This window comes from Sinocyclocheilus rhinocerous, unplaced genomic scaffold, assembly GCF_001515625.1.
Source record: "Sinocyclocheilus rhinocerous isolate Xijiao unplaced genomic scaffold, SAMN03320098_v1.1 scaffold2201, whole genome shotgun sequence".
NCBI classification, from domain to species: Eukaryota; Metazoa; Chordata; class Actinopteri; order Cypriniformes; family Cyprinidae; genus Sinocyclocheilus; species Sinocyclocheilus rhinocerous.
Window position 1 is genome coordinate 41158 of NW_015661877.1, and position 18117 is coordinate 59274.

An 18117-nucleotide genomic window follows, 5' to 3' on the forward strand; every position below is an offset into this window, starting at 1 on the left:
TTTTGTAAAACATTAGTTTATAGATGTAAACCTGTAAACTGGTCTCGCAAGTCTAGGTTTAGGACAAGAATAAAACAATAAAATCTATTACATTTTAAAATTAGTTAATTTAAAAAAATGATAATAATAATAATAATGAAAGTCCGGGTAAAAGGTTTTGAGGACAGTTTATAACATGATCTTCATAAAAAAAGTATAAATAATAATATTTTAAAAAATAAATAAATTACTTTGAATAAAAATCAGCCCTGGCAAATAAAAGTGCATAGCTGAAGAAACAATCCTGAATGCAAGGCAGAAAATTATGTAATCATAATTGTGTACAATAATCAGCTGATGAGGGTTTGGCTAATTAGTGGAAGTAGGACTCACATGTCACTGTGACATTTAAAAACCCTGTTAAAAAAACTAAACAAAACAATAATAATCATAATCATCACCACACACACAGCAAGTAGCCTATTTAGAAAAGATTATTTTTCTAAACAATATTTAACTTGCTACTATTAGTTGGCTTACTTTGTGTAGTTTATAAGGTGGGTGTGGGTATGTGTTTTGAAATAAACACAGTTTATCTGTGGGGTTTAATTATAAGTATGTATAATAATTCTGACATTGAATTGATGTCAACTACTAACGCAGGGCGATTTTTGTGATCCGACTCTTGTTATTGATTAAAAAATATTTTTACGTCAGATGAAATGCGAGTAGCGCTGTTATTTTACCCAGAAAGGTAAGAAAATATAAATACCTTGAAATAATATGAAGATTAGCCAGGCAGCTGTTCATTCTACAAAAAAAAAGTACAGAACAGAAATTGTAATAAAATATTGAAAGTTTATAATTTGCATGTAGCATTGTTTTTTTCCCCGCACCAAAGCATTGTTTTATTCATAAATAATAGTGTCTCAAGTTAAAAAGGCTTTTCCCATGGCATTCTCAACCAGGGTGTCATCGCAAATAAGAAGCATGTTCTGAAGTTACTTGTTTAAATAAAGGTAAAATAAATCAAATGAAACCAAATAAACAGCGTTGAGTCATTGTGGGTGTTATAAGTTCACATTTAGGTGTGCAAACATGATGCTGTCATCACCACGCTTGACAGGATTTATGCCAATAGCTTTGATTTGAACTCAAATAGTTGAAATTTTGACTTTACAAAATGTTCTTTGATGAGGTTTCAGGTTTTGTCACAAAAACCCTATTGTTGATGTTCCTTAGTCGTGCCGCTGTCTTTAGCTCCTTGATAAACCCTGATTGGAAAGTTTTAGCGGATGACATAAACGGGCATAATATGATGTCAGGACTATCAGATATAATTCTTTTGATATATGTGGAGCTTTAAACATGTTGTTTCTGCTTATAAGTCATGCCCAATCCTGTCAGTGAGATGTTTTTGTAAACTCATACCATCTCATGGGTTTCTAGGGCCCCACCTGTAAACTGTAGGGCAATGGCATTAGTTTCCACACTCCCTAGTTGGGAAATTTACAAAATGAGTTCATTGTATGTTAAAGGATTGTTCACAACTGTACAATACTGCAAACAACCCACACATAACCCATACATAAATTGAATGACAACGTAATTGGCATGTTTGAGTGAACGATTCAAGAATCTTTCACCCAAAACTGAGAATTCACTGAAAATGTGCTCACTCTCAGGCCATCCAAGATGTAGATGAGATCAGATTTGGAGAAATGCAGCATTGCATCACTTGCTACAGCAATGGATGCTCTGCAGTGAATGGGTGCCGTCAGAATGAGAGTCCAAACAGCTGATAAAAACATCACAATAATCCACAAGTAATCCACTCCACTCCAGTCCATCACTTAACATCTGGAGAAGCCACAAGAAACAAATCCATCATTAAGATGTTTTAACTTCAAAATGTTGCTTCTGGCCAAAATCCATAACACCTCCTCCAGTGATAAAAGTCCATCTCCTGTTGTCTCTCACATCAAAATCCACCCACATATTTGTTTAGAGCTGTTTTGGACTGTTTTGGCTTGTAAACGGTGCTTGATCTGTGCAGATTTCTCTCCTGATTCAGACCAGGTGACTTTTTCACTGGAGGAAGCGTTATTATGGATTATGGACTCATATTTGGCTCTCATTCTGACGGCACCCATTCACTGCAGAGGATCCACTGGTGAGCAAGTGTTCTCCAAATCTGATGAAGAAACAAACTCATCTACATCTTGGATGGACTGGAGGTGAGTAACTTTTCAGCAAATGTTCCTTTTTGGATGAACTATTCATTTAAAGTATTCAAACTGGTTTGTAATAACATGCAAATAAAGGTTTGCATGCAGAATATTTAATTATTGGATGTTCACCGTAGCCTGTAGTCATTTCTGCGCTGTTGTTCTGATTGGTTGATCTGGTTGCGACAGGAGGAGGATTTGGTTCCCAAGCATGAATAGCTGTGCCAGAGCCCTCTGAATAATGGAAACCAGTGAAACTCAATGCAGCACATCAAGAGCGCATGTTCTCAGAGAGATCTGCCAGGTGCGTCTCTCCAAAATACAGTGTTTCTAACTCATGCTGCTTAAAAGTTACAACTTAATGGCCTTAAACCTTAAAGAATCTGGCTCGCATTTAAAGAAAATGTTGAAGTCACATTCTGGCAGTGAAATGGTTTGAGACTTGAGATCCAGGTTCAAATATAGGCCTATCTTGGATGTTATATGTCAATAAATGTAAAGGCTACATGTCTATAAACAGTAAACTGAAAAGTTCTAAATCATCCTCCAGCATAAAGTTATCAGCAAGCACCACAGACCTTCCAAAGGTAAGTGACACCTCAAAAGCATACATTTTTAATAATGTCTGTCTCCATATATTGCGCTGGCAACTTCAGATCAGGTTAACAAGAAGAAACAAGCTACAGGAAACTAATGTGTCAGGTGAAATTACACAACAGACATTATCATTCGATTAGCTGGATTCTATGACTGCCATTCACAGGCCTCTATAGTAATTATGAAAGCACAAAGCACAGGTTAGTGAAAACATGCAGAGGTGGAGAGTCAACTTTAAACACTGCTCGTTTCGATCGTTGTTTTTGCTGTTATAATTTTAGACTTTCTCAAATGTTTGTCTTCTGATCTGTAGCCAATTATGTTTTTTTAATAATTTCACATTAAAAGGGATGAATGTCATTAAAACAAGACCAGGTCACATTTCATCCTAGAAAGGTTAAGACAATATATAGTTTTTAGGACCATTAAGATTTTTTTTTTTTGCATTAAAATAATGTTACAAAGACCTAATTTACCATAAATTATTTTTACTGTAAAGTGAAAAACCCCCCCTAATATTTATGATATATTTATAATATTTAAATTGCTTAATATTTATATATCATAATATAATTTGTTATACTGCCTTTAATTTATGATGATTAAAATAAAACAATTTTATTATAGTAATAAAAAATCTAAAAAGGATTCAGTGTTGTTTTAGTATTATTTGTATACTATTTTAGTATTTATTAATATTTAGAATTATCTTTTATTTTTATATTTTCAGTTTTCATTTAATTTATTGTTTGTAATTTTGTTTTATGCATGCTTTTGTTATTTTCATTAGTTACAAATATTTTAATATATTCTATTTAGCTTTATTTCAGTTTTAGTTTGTGTAATTCTGTACTTTTATACATATAATTAAGTACTTCAACTTAAATTATTTATATCAGTTAGTTGACAATTTTTTTTTGCCAAAGTTTTTCATATAATGATTATATATATATATATATATATATATATATATATATATGATAAATAGGATTTTGTCATTAAAATAATGCCACAATCGCCAGGTTTATTCTGATGGGTCGCAGAAAGCAAGGAAAAAATATATATTAAAAAATTAAATAATGCAACTAACCATAATCATGTATTTAACACAGCAAAGTAAATAGTCTTATCAAGTTCTAAAACGGACACAAAAAAAATCTCACCTTATCTTTTGTTGTTGTTGCTGCTGTGTATGGATTAACAAAACTGTCAGTTTTTCAGAATCTGAGTAAATAAAGAAAAGCAGCTAAGAACTGCTGAGAATTTGGCGAGTACATGCTTTATTGTCATAAAAATAATGTCACAATGTAAACAAATCGTGAATGTAGTCATGTTTGTGTTTAAGCTATATTCTTTTATATTAGCTTCTTTTAATTTTAGGGTAAAATAAGACCTGGGCATGTAACCTGTAAAGGTTTGAAATTCGTGTTCAAAACCGCACAGCTGGTTTGGTACTTTCAGAGAACAATTATTGAACACTTTGAATAATGATATCATAAATAGCACATTGTCACTTTAAAGATCTGATCTTATTGGCCATTGAAACATGGCATCTATATATGTTGAGTCCGTGGGGTTAATGTTACACGGCCTGCTCTTCTTAAAACAGCCAACAATGAAGCTCAACTATTAGCGGAGCTGCTTGAAATATTCAGTAGGAAACCCACACCTGTTTCCAGGTAACCGATGCTGGACTTCTGAGCCGTGTCACAGTGTGTGTGTTTCACTGCTGAAACTGCCTCTTTCATCTACTTCACACTGAATTCAAGGACTCGACCAGCTGCCCGAGTTTTTCTTTTCATACAGAGTGTTGGCATAAAGACAATGAGGAGAAGCTGGTTTTCATTTTGCACTGAAAACTGACTGTCTCTTACTGATGGAACAGGGCTATTGTTAAAGACTGAGATCTAAACTAAGGCTGGGAGTTTGTTGATGGTGGCGTAGAGATACCTTGGACTGTTTTATGAATTTTTGCACACATCTGAGGATCTTTTGAAGGTGTCCGTCATGAATCCCATGTGGAAAGTCTATAAGAGTAAGGTCATGAAGACCCTCAACCCGGACATGGAGGAAGACACGGTGGAAGAGGTAAATCCACTAAAGCTTGAGACCAACACAGTATGGCCAGATATGGGTGAACATGCACTCAAAAAAAAATATTAAGGCCTAAATTTAAGGTTTATGTATTTGAATTGCATATAACATTTCCATCCATTTGGATTACACAGTTTTAACATAAACTAACAAACTTAATGTGATGCATATTTGTCAGTCATATATAAAAGAATCATGGCATAGTTTATGAACTATTTGCATCTATTTAGTTTTATTTATCGGCATAAATCTGTTAAGTAAAAAGTTTTTATAAAGTTAAAATTATTTGCAATGGCAAATACTTACACAGACCAATATGAGTTTTTCAACTACAAATGACGATCCCAATATCTAGAAAGGTAGGGTTTCCAGTGGTGCATAAATGGCAGTACATAATACAATTTTATTTAATATGCATAATACAATTTAGTCAGCCTGGCCAGTATATCAATCTATTTCTAGTATAGGACCTCTGAGCATGTGATCTCATGAATATGCATGCATGCTATCAGTATTTAAGAGTTTCTCCTAACTTTACCCCAGAAATAATGTCACAAAGTGTTTGAATCATACATTTTAATTGCATTGAGTGACGTATCAGTTGAAAAAAACGTTAGGTTTAACAGCAGGATTCTTGCAGATTCTTATTTGAACCTTTTAAAGTACACCTTTTTGACTAAAGGACACTTTCTTCTGTTCCTGTTAAAGTATGCTGATTGGCTAGAGCATGTGTTTTTAAAAACCCAATAAATGCATTTCTGAGGTTCAGGATGCGTTCAAATATTTGAAATATTCTGTCAAGTATTTGATCAAGGGAAACCTTGACCCACTTTCAGAGGCCTGTAACTGGATCTACAGGGGTGATAGGAATAGGATGGCATTCCAGCGACTGATTCGAGACGGATGGGGTGTGTTGGGCTTGTTGGCGGATTCCCCACAGTTCTCGGCTGTCTGTATGACCTCTCGCTTACCAGTGAACTTGCATAGTTTCCACAGCCTGCTACAACACAGCAATGCCAGCAGATTACTGCAGCTTAGTCAAGATAAACACTGCGTGCGTGACTGGAGTCACTCTAAATTCATTACAGCATTTTTTACCATTTAAACTGAGATTGAGTTTATTGTATTTACATTTCATATTTATTCATTTGAACCAGCCGAAAGTGGTTTGCTGGTCTAAGCCGGCCACCAGGCAGGTTTCCACTGGTCAAGCTGATCTAGTTTGATGGTTTTAAAGAGGCAGTAGACCGTCAGGTTAGACGCCATATTGAATTTAATGTGGATGAAGACGAGGCTGTGGGGGATGATCGTCAAAACACAACCCCTTTCACACCACACGTAATAAACACAATGTGCATGAGGTCAGCGGTTTGTAAATTATATAGTTTTCAAAACTTCCACTTTGAGAATCGTTTTCAAAAGTTGGCCTTTTCATGCCCCCCAAAACACTGTTGTGGTTTAAATGAATGGCCAAAACGCTTTAAAGCTTTTTCGTTTTTAGTTAAAAACAGTGTCGTGTAAACGCCCCCTTACAGTCTTCACAATGGCATTCGCTGTAAAAGTCCAAAATCATGTAATTTCCAAAATTGCTTTGCGGAGATTTTGTCTACTGAAAGTTATTTTTGCTGAACAATCATTCTGTTATTAAACAACAGTACAATCTATTGAACGCACTGCACTTCAGTCCCTCACAGCCGCGTTTTCATTCCTGTCAGAAATTAAATATGGCTGTACTCTGATATTTGTGTCATTTTGACTTGTTTCTTTAAAACTGTTAAAACAATTCTCATTCACGTTGAAATAGCCTTGGTGTAGTTTCGCTAAAAACCACATGAGGGAGACAAAATATTAATTTTCATCACATTATAAGCTAGTCTTCTCTGTAAAAAAAAAGTTTAAAACTTCCATTTGTTTCCTTAAAGAGCTATTTTTATCTGATCTAACATAAAAATGATTTTTTTTGTACAAATCAATGTATTTAGGTGGATTTAGTGGTTTTAAATAATATTTTTGACGAATAAAATCTAGATGTTTAGATTTATAATTTAGATGTTACCTTTTTCAGTCTTTGATGAATGTTTGTCTGTGAAGGTCAGTGATGCTGCTGAAGATATGATAACTATCCAGTCTGATGAAGGACCCAGTGCAATGACACAGCTGGCCAAGAGAGTAAGCCTGGAAAATAAATATGATTAATAATGATTTTATTAAATAAAATGTTTCTTTTAGCTTTGGAAAGGGAAAAAAACTACTGCAAACGGCAAAAGTGTGCTTCAGACACTGTACAGGGGTAGTTAATATATATCCACAAATGTTTAACATAAAAAAGTTGTTATACAAATTTTTTTTATTCGATGAATTCTAGTATGTCACACTACAGAACACTGTTGAAACGGCTTGAAATTTCATGTCAGCTATATTTAGCTGATGTTTGTTGGTCTGAGTCATTGCATTTATTTCTCAGATGCAGGGAGCCGGAGCTAAAGGTTGGAAAAGTGTTTCGACTCTATTCACCAAGGATGATGAACACCAACTTCTGGAGGCAGACAATCAGCCGGCAGCAGATCAGTGAGTGTTACGATGCATTTAGTTCATTTTTCTACCAGGAAAGCATGTTGAGCAAATGTTTTAGTCACTGATTGTTCTATATTACAACTCCTTGCAGCAGACAAGATAAATATAAGTGCCATTTCACACTGTTAAGAGCAGAAAGTGATCAGGCATTACTATAATATACTTACATTTTTGAGATTTAAATTATTGTTCAAACGTTTGGGTCTGTAAGATTCTTTAATGTTTTTAAAAATACAGTAATATTGTGAAATATTATTATAATTTTCTATGTGAATATATTATAAAATATGATTTACTCCTGTGATCAAAGCTGAATTTTCAGCATCATTACTCCAGTCTTCAGTGCCACATGATCTTCAGAAATCATTCTAATATGCTGATTTGCTGCTCAAGAAACATTTCTGATTATTATCAGTGTTGAAAACAGTTGTGCTGCATCATAATTTTGTGGAAACTGTGATACATTTTATTTTTCAGGATTCTTTGATGAATAAAAAGTTTAAAAGAACAGCATTTATTTGAAATAAAAAACCTTTAGTATTATAATTTTTTTGGTCACGTTTGATCAACTTAATGCATCCTTGCTGAAAAAAAGTATGTATTTCTTTTTAAAAAAAAATATTACTAACCCCAAATTTTTTAACAGTACTGAATATGTTTCTCGCAAAAATATTTATTTAATCAGAATACCTTTAATTGCAAGTTGCCTTTATCATCTTTCCAGTCCACTGGCAGTGAAGCCCGAAGAGCCTCCTCGACCCAACAAGCGTAGCATTGGATTCTGGGACAGCTTTGCGACTAAGTGGCATCAAGAAGCTGCAATGAGGCAAGCGGAGGCCACGGAGGCAGGAGGCGACGGCAGTGAGGAGGTGGTGTCACGTTTGATCAATTTAATGCATCCTTGCTGAAAAAAAGTATGTATTTCTTTAAAAAAAAAATATTACTAACCCCAAATTTTTGAACAGTACTGAATATGTTTCTCGCAAAAATATTTATTTAATCAGAATACCTTTAATTGCAAGTTGCCTTTATCATCTTTCCAGTCCACTGGCAGTGAAGCCCGAAGAGCCTCCACAACCCAACAAGCGTAGCATTGGATTCTGGGACAGCTTTGCGACTAAGTGGCATCAAGAAGCTGCAATGAGGCAAGCGGAGGCCACGGAGGCAGGAGGCGACGGCAGTGAGGAGGTGGGCAACGAGAGCGGGGCGAGAACAGAAGACTGTGACAACCAGGTCGGGCAGGAGGCCGAGGCGGGCGACAGCAGCATGGGAAACAGCTTCTCCAAGTACGCCACACTGGGAGGAGGGAGTGAAGACACATCGGCCTTCAAGTGGAACTTTGTCACCAGCAAACTGGCTGAGCTGAAGACCAAAAGCATGGCCAAAAGTAACTAGCCAACAGCGAGAGCAGGTTATCGCAGTCCAGACCACAGGGGCCACAGTGCTTCATATGAGCCTTATCACTCAGATGTACGGCGATCGCATTTGACCAAACCCGTTTAAAAGCATCGACCGTGACCGACGCTGTGGCCTCTCTGGGCCTGGACTGGTTGGCATTCATGTGGGAACTTCTGGTTATGGGAAATGTCTGTTCATTACCGAATCAGTTCAAAATACTGAATCATTATTTTTGCAATTCCATTTGGTGCAGAAGAAATTACACACTTCACTTTAAAAAACACTGTAAAAAATCAGGGAAGTATGAGAATGAAGTATTCATATATAGATAAAAAGTTTATATAACTCAATGAAAAAAGTTCTACCCGGAGAATATTTGTCAGAAATGATAATGACTATTTTCGTTTTTTCAAGTGAAAATGGTTTCCTATAAAGAAGGTTAGTTTTACGAATACTGCTTAGAAATACCATAGCAACCAGCTAGAACAGCTTAGCAACACCCTAGCAACCATTTTCAAAATACTAAAATACTGAATACTGAACATTTTTGTAGTTCCATGTGGTTCTACATAAATTGCACATTTCTTACGCACTAAAAAAATCAGGGAATTAGATAAAAGGTTTAATATATCTTGAGAAAAAAAAGTTATAGCCATAAATATTTAAATATGGTAACTATAATATCAATTTAGATATACAATAAAGTTATAATATAGTTAAAGTGTTTATTTAAAATAACAACTATTTTCTTTTCGTTTAGTAAAATCGTTTCCTTACAAAGAAGGGTAAGCTCAGTAATACCACCTAGAAACACCCTAGCTACCATTTTTAATGATACAATACTAAATTATCATGATTTTTGCAACTGAATGTGCATGGTTCAGCAGAAATTACACACTTGATTAAAAAAATACTGTAAAAAAATAAATCAGGGAATTGTGAGAATGAAGTATTAATATCTGAGGCATATAGATGAAAAGTTTATGTAACTCAATTTAAAAAAAAAAGTTCTAGCCCAAGAATATTTATCAAAACTTGTTTTGTTAATTGTGCAAATTAAAGTGAAACTTATTTAAAATAAAAATGTTTTGTAAGGTGAAATCAGTTCCCTACAAAGAAATCTAAGCTTAATAACACTGCATAGTAGTCAGTCAGAACAGTTTAGCAACACCCTAGCAACCAGCAAAATACCCTAGCAACTATCCTGAACACCCTAGCAATGACCTGGCAGTCACCCTAGCAACCATCCACTGCAACTAGCCAAGTAATCTAGAAGTGAATAATGTCATAATGATGTGAATGCATTTATTATTTTCATTTCTGAACATTAAGTGCAATAATAATTAGCCCATAAACATTAAGATTAAATGTGGTCTGAAAACTCCAGAGGAATAATCTCACCAAGAAAAACGAAGTATGAATCAGATGAATGATTTTGCTATTTTATATAGTTTATATCATGTACAATACTTTTTATGTATTGTATATTTAGAAATGCAATTGATAAAGTTGAGGAGTATTTAATTTACTCATTTATTTCATTTTATTTTAAAGGGTGGAAGTTTACAGAATATGTAGTTCATGCAGTGTGCTGTCTGTTTCATAATGTTCCTTACACATTGTTTTGTCTCTCAAGCTGAGTTCCTGAAGTCTAATGCAAGTGTTTATGTCTCACAGGGTCTTTGTCTGCTGTCCTTTAGTCTCTCTCTTTGCTCTCACTGAATTATGCATTTTCCTGCTTTGATGTTTTATTTTATGATATAATAAAGTTATGTTGGAAAAACACGTTGTTTTGAGATTTTATTATATTTGAAATAATATGACACGTGTTTGAGGGGACATAGTGGGTTTCCCTGCTTTCAGTGCAGGCTGTAACAAACAACACCAAAATGACTGGAACATGCCTTAGCAGCAAACTAGGTGATGGGAAGTCCGATATTGTAATATGAACTCTCGAATATGGGCTTTTTTCGTGTCGAAGTGACTGTCGGGAACGTCCGAAACGAAAGTTAGTAGATTGCGAAACTTGTACGACTCTATTTCAGGCGATTCACTAAAAGGAATCGGTTCAACAGAACGATTCTTTTACGAACCGAACATCATAAAGTTGCTGAGATGGTCCATAAACAATGCAAAATCTCAAATTTATAGCCATTTTGCGTTTTACAGCTGTTTTGACCCGGTCCTATATTTGTGGATTATCATAAATATATGATGGGAACGTTTGTGTTATGAACTTATTGGCTTATTTTGTGTCGGAGTGACTGTCAAATTTTTAATCGAGTAACTTGTGGATCAATGCTGATTCAGACGATTCAGTCCGATTTAGTGAATTGGTTCATCCAGTTCACTTAAAAGAACCGGTTCAAAAGAACGAACCGAGCATCACTAAAGCTAGTTGCTGAGATAGTTGCATAAACAGTATCATAGTGTACCAGAAAGCATGTTTTATTCATATTCTGCACAAAACTATAACTAGTTATAGTTATAGCATTTTTAGCTAATAATTTTCATGACTCATTAGAGGTCTCTTACTGTCTTTGCTGGACTGCTCTGGTCCATGAGACAGACTTGATCTGCAGTTTTCATTGTCTCACAGTAATATAACTCCCTCTAAGCCTGTCATAACATATGGCTCCATGCAGGATTTGGTCGCTTCGCTTACATAGTTTATAGCCTGCAGGTATGTTTTTTCTCATGCAGGTGTTGTGAAAAGAGGATACAGCCTTGCAACAATACCTCATTACAGCAGGGAACAGAAGTGATATGAGTTTGGATGTATTGACTTTCAGTTCTACTGCAGTTGTCCAAATGCTGCCCGTGCTTATTGTAACTCTTAAAATGTAGCATTTTGTGCCTTTAATAAATATGTCAGCCAATAGATAGAACAAAAATAGGTTTTTATTCAATTATTTAATGAATTCAGTTATTTTATTGCATAAAATAGAATTGAAAATTTAAATAAAATTAAACCTTTTTATTATATAGTATATACTGCACTGCATTTTTGAGCTGTAATCAAGCAAGTATCACGTTTATGGATAGATCTCGTGAAAACAATGTTTTTTGAAAAATAATTTTGACATTATTTTAATGACAATTATACACACCTGTGACCTGTAATGCAAAATAAAATAAAAAACCTGTAATATATTATTTAAATTTTATTTGTTGTACTATGTTTATGTAGATGAATAAATATAATTTTGTTTGTATTAAAATATTTTTCTGTAATAATGTATCACACTAATGGGAATGTAATGCAAGTCATAATTAAGAATAATGCAAATTACAAAAAAAAAAAAAGAGAGAATGAGATTCTAGAGGTTAAATGTGCGTAAATGTCATGCAAATAATCTCACAATGTAACATTTTTTTGTAATAATTTTTTTTTTCAACTGTAAAGTGTCCTTGAGTTCTAGAAAGGCACAAATTAAACATTATTATTATTATTATTATTATTAAAAACAGGTACATTTATTTATTTATTTATTTTTGTTTATGCAAAATATAATTTATAACGAGGGTCTGTGACTCATGTGTGGAGGCAAGATCTCTGTCTGAACACAGCCACACAAACACATGCATGTGCCATTTTACCTTACAAACACAGAGCCGCCTGAGGCCAGGTGAAGTTTCCCATGATACAGAGACACAAATACAATTACTCCAGAGGACTACAGTGAACAAATGTTAGGGAAGTGTTGACCTCCTCACCTGCATTTTTTTCTGATGTGGCACAATTGCCCATTTGTTACCGTTTGATATCTCAGTAAAAGCCTTGCAGTCTAGCAACTGGACTAAACATGTAGGTTACACTTAAGTGGCTGTCCTTTCACATGAGGTGTAGAGAAAAACCTGTGATTTTGGGGAATAGTTGAACATGGGAAGAAAATGTGTCTTACATACCGTACATGTACAGGCCTGAAATGTGAATATGTCAGTGTTGTTAGTGTTAAACTAAAACTATTTAAATCTTTTTTTAATTTAAATTAATTAATTAAATAATACATAAAAATAAGTAAAATTAAACAATAAAAAGAATTCATTAAATAATAACTAAATAATATGATAAAATTATATTAGATGATAAACTTCAAATAAAAAATGAAATTTCCTTGGCAACTAACTGAAATAAATAAATTTAAGTTGAAGTACTAAAATTAAAACTGAAATAAAAGATAAAGCTAAATAGACATATAAAACCTAAATAAAAAAAAACTAATAATAAAAAGAGCATTAAAAAATTACTAAAACTTAAAAATTCAAATGAAAACCGAAGATATAAAAATAAAAGTTAATTCAAAATATTGATAAATACTATAATAGTATATAAATAAATAGCACTGGAACATATGCATCAAGCTATAACATATTTATGCATCATCGATATTTTGCATTCTCAGCATTGTCTGAAGGGGTGCTATAATGAGCTTTAGTGTAAACTGTCTTCTTATATGATCTGTTTTCTCTTACAGGTCAAGTGCTGTCGTGGCATAAATAATGCTATAAAGTTTATGTTTTAATAAATATAAAATATATTGAATATGGAACTATGAAATTACACTTTAAATACGATACCAAAACCTGTCAGTAGGTGGCAGCGAATCGCTGTCTTAATAATTGAGTCATTGATTCACTTATTCAACCAATTTGTTCAAAATGGATGATTCATTCAGGAATTAAGCAAGTGGCTGTCTTTATGAATGGCTTATTGAATCATTGCTTATAAATAATTTCTAGTTAACAACATTTCTCAGCTAGTACATCGCTATTTTATAATATTTTGTGATAATATCCAAGCTAAGTTGCGTATATGTTTTTTCTTCTTCAGAATTTGGGATGCTCGAATTGCGAATGAATTACTCAAATGAATCGGTTCTTTTCCAAAGAATTGGTCAAACCTGTTTCGCAGTTAAACGTTCGCGACTTGGGCCGAATCTGTTTGTTTTTCAGTTCAAATCGGTTCGCTATTGAGTCTGAATCGTTTCGGGATTCAGTCTGAATCATTTGTATAGTTCACTCACCAACTGAATCGTTTCAACTGTTTTCTCACTCATAATCAGTGAGTCATTGATTCATTCAGCCAATTCATTCAAAACAGCTGATCGAAGTGTCTTTATTGATTAGGTTCGTTCAAATGAATCATTCAGGAACGAAACGCTGTGTGTTGATCGAAGACGCAACAGAGCAAATAAGTCAATATTGACAACAAAATGTACGTCACGTAATAGTAACCTGAACATAACATTAACATTTTTATTGATTTATTACCCAGAGAGCACATGTACGTCTCTAAGATGTCTGTCAAAGATCGCTTCATCTGGAGAGCATCTGCTGTGTACAAACATCTAATAGACGTCTTTAAGATGTCAGTTTTACATTCATTCTAAATCATAAACATCTTAAAGACATCTTCTAAATGTCTATTTGACATCTGATAGGAAACATCCTAGAGACGTATTGCAGATGAGCAAACACTCTAAAAAATACGTCTCGCAGATGTAATGCAGACGTCAAATAGACGTCTCCGTGATGTTCGTGTGCTATCAGGGTATATCGTATAAGATGTTTATGATTTAGAATGTATGTAAAACTGACGTCTTAAAGACGTCTATCAGATGTTTGTACACAGCAGATGCTTTCCAGATGAAGCGATCTTTAACAGACATCTTGCAGACGTACCTGTGCTATCTGGGAAGTTTAAAATAGCAACCTTAAAAGGAGGGCAAATGATCATCCAGCTAAAGCCTGCATCGGTAGAAGGACATGGTATTTCAAAACCGGACGGATAGCCGTTCTAGGCAGGATTAAAAGAAGACTTTTTCATGTTTAGGCTATATACGCCATGATTGGCAGTGCTAGATAGATAGATAGATATTTTAAGTGGAAAGTATTTGTTATTTCAAAAAGGGGAAATTAAAGCCATTTAACAGTAAAAAGCCATTAAGAATATTATTTATTTATATAACATTATAATCTAATTGTTTTTTCTTTTTTTATGAATGTGATTAATCATTTAACTATTTCCTAACTGTTTGTTTTTCCACTCTACTTTCCATTATTGTTCAAAGGTTTGGGGTCAGTATGACTTTTTGAAAGAACTTAGTGGTTTTTATTAGTCAAGGATGCATTAAATTGGTCAAAAGTGACAGTAGAAAGAACTTAGTGGTTTTTATTAGTCAAGGATAGTAAAAACATTTATAATGTTACAGAAGATTTCTAATTTCTAAATAATTATTATTTTAAACTTTCTATTTATCAAAGAATCCTGAAAAAAAAAAACATGTATCATGGTTTTAACAAAAAATATGAAGCGGCACAACTGTTTTCAACATTGATAATAATCAGAAAGTTGCATGCTAAATTTAATCTGATGAAATATATTTTTTTCTTTTTTTAAAGAAATTAATATTTTTATTAAGCAAGGATGCAGTGAACTGATTAAAAGTGACAGTAAAGACTTATAATAATACAAAAGATTTCTATTACAAATAAATGCTGTTCTTTTTAACATTCTATTCATCGAAAAATCCTGAAAAATAAAATATGATGCAGCACAACTGTTTTCAACATTGATAATAATCAGAAATGTTTCTTGAGCAGCAAATCAGCATATTAGAATGATTTCTGAAGATCATGTGACACTGAAGACTGGAGGAATGATGCTGAAAATTCAGCTTTGATCACAGAAATAAATTACAGTTTTACAATATATTCACATAGAAAACAGATATTTGAAATTGTAATAATATTTCACAATATTACTGTTTTTACTGTAAACAGATAAAATAAATGCAGCCTTGGTGAGCAGAAGAGACTTCTTTCAAAAACATTAAAAACGTCTTACTGACCCCAGATGTTTAAGCGGAAGTGTATCAATAGTTCAAGTTGAATCACCATCATGTTAGATGAAACATCTGCACACATGCTTTAAGGGGAAAAAAAATCTAATCTGACATGAAGTAGTCCGGAAAAGATGAAGGCATGACTTCTGAAATAATGTGTTCATGGTTCAGTAAAGGTATAGTGCATTGAACATGGGCTAAACATGGCACAGCTGTTGGCCTGATGTTCCTCCTGGTTTGCCACAGTGTAACTGGAGTCTCTAAATCTCCACAGACGGCAAACGCTCCATCGCAGACCTGCACGTTCACATGCCTGGTTGCAGAAATTGCTTAGTTTTCACAATCTGGGTTATTGATTTACACAGAACATGGAACACAGTAATGTGATGGATTTATTTGTAATGGAATCAACTTGTTGATTTGCATGCAGAGCTTATATGCAAACTTTAACTAGATTGCAGTGGGTCACTTGTACGGAGACGTTCAGCATCACATTACTCCTGAGGCCTTTTACCCCTCATAACATCAAAGCCTGGCTTTCCTCGCATCCAGATTTACACAGCTCGAAACTCTCCTCATGCTAATGCCATTACTGCTTCTGTTGGTCCTTCTGGTGTTTGTGCCTCTGCAGCAAACAACTGTTACTTAAAAGTGTCCTTTGACTAAAACTTACTAAACCCTAATAATAATAATATCATTTTAAAATACATTATTATATTAGGTTCATAGTGCTTAGTGTCAGATTTAATAAAAAGTAAAATAAATACCCAAATAAATAAAATAGATAGATAGAGCTATATTTGGAACTGTAATTTGTGTTGTTTTTGCAAGCAATATGTAAATGGACAATAAATAATAATATAATAAAATAAAATAAATGTAACTTAAAAAATATGTGAAATAAAAATATGTTTTTAAGAAGCCATTGATTATATTTTTAAATAAACATAATATTTGTATATATTTTTATATTTTAAAATAAATATGTAATTTTGTTGAGGGTTAAATGTGACGTGCAAAATAAATAAATGAAACTTTTTATTCACATGTTTTATTTTGCAAATTGTCAAAAAATGTAACATTGAGAGTTGCAAAAAATAAAATAGAAAAAAAAGCTTTTTTTTTTCTAAGGTTTTCCTATGATTTTCACTAACAAAATGTAAATGGACAATATGTAAATAAAAAATATTTTAATAAAAATATGTTGTTTTTTTACGCATTGTCCAAAAATATTATATAGGGAGCCGTAAAACTTCAAGTATAAAAAATGTTGTCAGGTTTTTCTGTGATTTTCTGACCTTCATTCTCAGGTCTGTCCTGATGTCAGGAGGTCACTAAAAAGAGCCGTAATTCACATGCCATGTTCCCACAGAGCAGCGTCAGGAGCTTCTCTCTCTCTGACCCCACAGACGGGAGGTTACGCCTCAGAGACTGAAGTGAAAAGGCCTGTCCTCTGATTTATGACCTTCTGCTGCCATCGGATCTTCTCCTGCACCCGGACACTTTTTGTGAAGCACCGAAACAGACCCTCCCAGAAACCCCCAAGAGTTTTAGGTTTCCAAAGCCCATCGAAGTAAGTCGTGAAGCTTTCGCACACGTGCAAAGATTGCCATATTAGCAACTTATTTTTATACTGATATGGGCATTTTTAATGTCAATATTTTAGATTAAAATTCATCAGTGTTACTGTAAATTATGTTCAATTTCTTTTGAACTTTCTATTCAAAATGAACAACGGTTTCCACAAAAATATGAAGCAGCACAACTGTTTTCAACATAATAAAATAATCCGAATGTTCTTGAGCATCTTGAGTAATGATGTTGAAAATTCAGCTTTGATCACAGGAATAAATTACATTTTACAATATATGCACATAGAAAACAGCTATTTTAAATAATAATAATATTTCACTATTTTAAATCTATTTGAGCAGCACAACTGTTTTGATATTATAATAATAATCAGAAATGTTTCTTGAGCAGCAAATCAGCATATTAGGATGATTTGAAGACTGGAGTAATGACGCTGAAAATTCAGCTTCGATCGCAGCAATAAATTACATTTTACAACTTATTACAATAGAAATAAGTTCTTTTGAATTGTAATAATATTTCGCAATATTTCTGTTTTTACTGTATTTTTAATCAAATAAATACAGCCTCGGTGAGCAGAAGAGACTTTAAAAAACATTTCAAAATTAATGGTACTTTTCAACGGTAGTGTATATATTATATTATTAATAGACATTATCATATTATAAAGGTTTTAAATCTGAGGTTAAATCAATGTTATATTGTGTCCAGTACAAAAGTTAAATGTCTAAGGATGTTTTCTCTACAAAACATCTATTTTTAGGCTCTAACTGTTTCTTTTTGCAGGTGCATGTCTATATTTCTTC

At 33.5% G+C, this 18117-nt stretch overlaps 1 protein-coding gene across 1 annotated transcript; it reads left to right on the forward strand.

Moving 5' to 3' along the window:
• Positions 1–7010: 7010 nt before the first annotated feature.
• LOC107726713 (testis development-related protein-like) lies at positions 7011–8902 on the forward strand. Its single transcript, XM_016536406.1, has 4 exons — positions 7011–7067; positions 7363–7466; positions 8197–8341; positions 8658–8902. The coding sequence occupies exons 1-4, from the start codon at positions 7011–7013 to the stop codon at positions 8865–8867; spliced, it is 516 nt and encodes a 171-aa protein (XP_016391892.1). The 3' UTR covers positions 8868–8902.
• The last annotated feature ends 9215 nt before the right edge of the window (positions 8903–18117 follow it).

What these genes read in the sequence shown, in the direction of transcription:
- LOC107726713 (XM_016536406.1), top strand. Translation starts at nt 7,011, where the DNA reads ATGATAACTATCCAGTCTGATGAAGGACCCAGTGCAATGACACAGCTG. An exon ending in AATCAGCCGGCAGCAGATCA is followed by an intron (nt 7,467 to 8,196) that starts GTGAGTGTTACG and finishes TCATCTTTCCAG; the next exon opens with TCCACTGGCAGTGAAGCCCG. An exon ending in GAGGCGACGGCAGTGAGGAG is followed by an intron (nt 8,342 to 8,657) that starts GTGGTGTCACGT and finishes GACGGCAGTGAG; the next exon opens with GAGGTGGGCAACGAGAGCGG.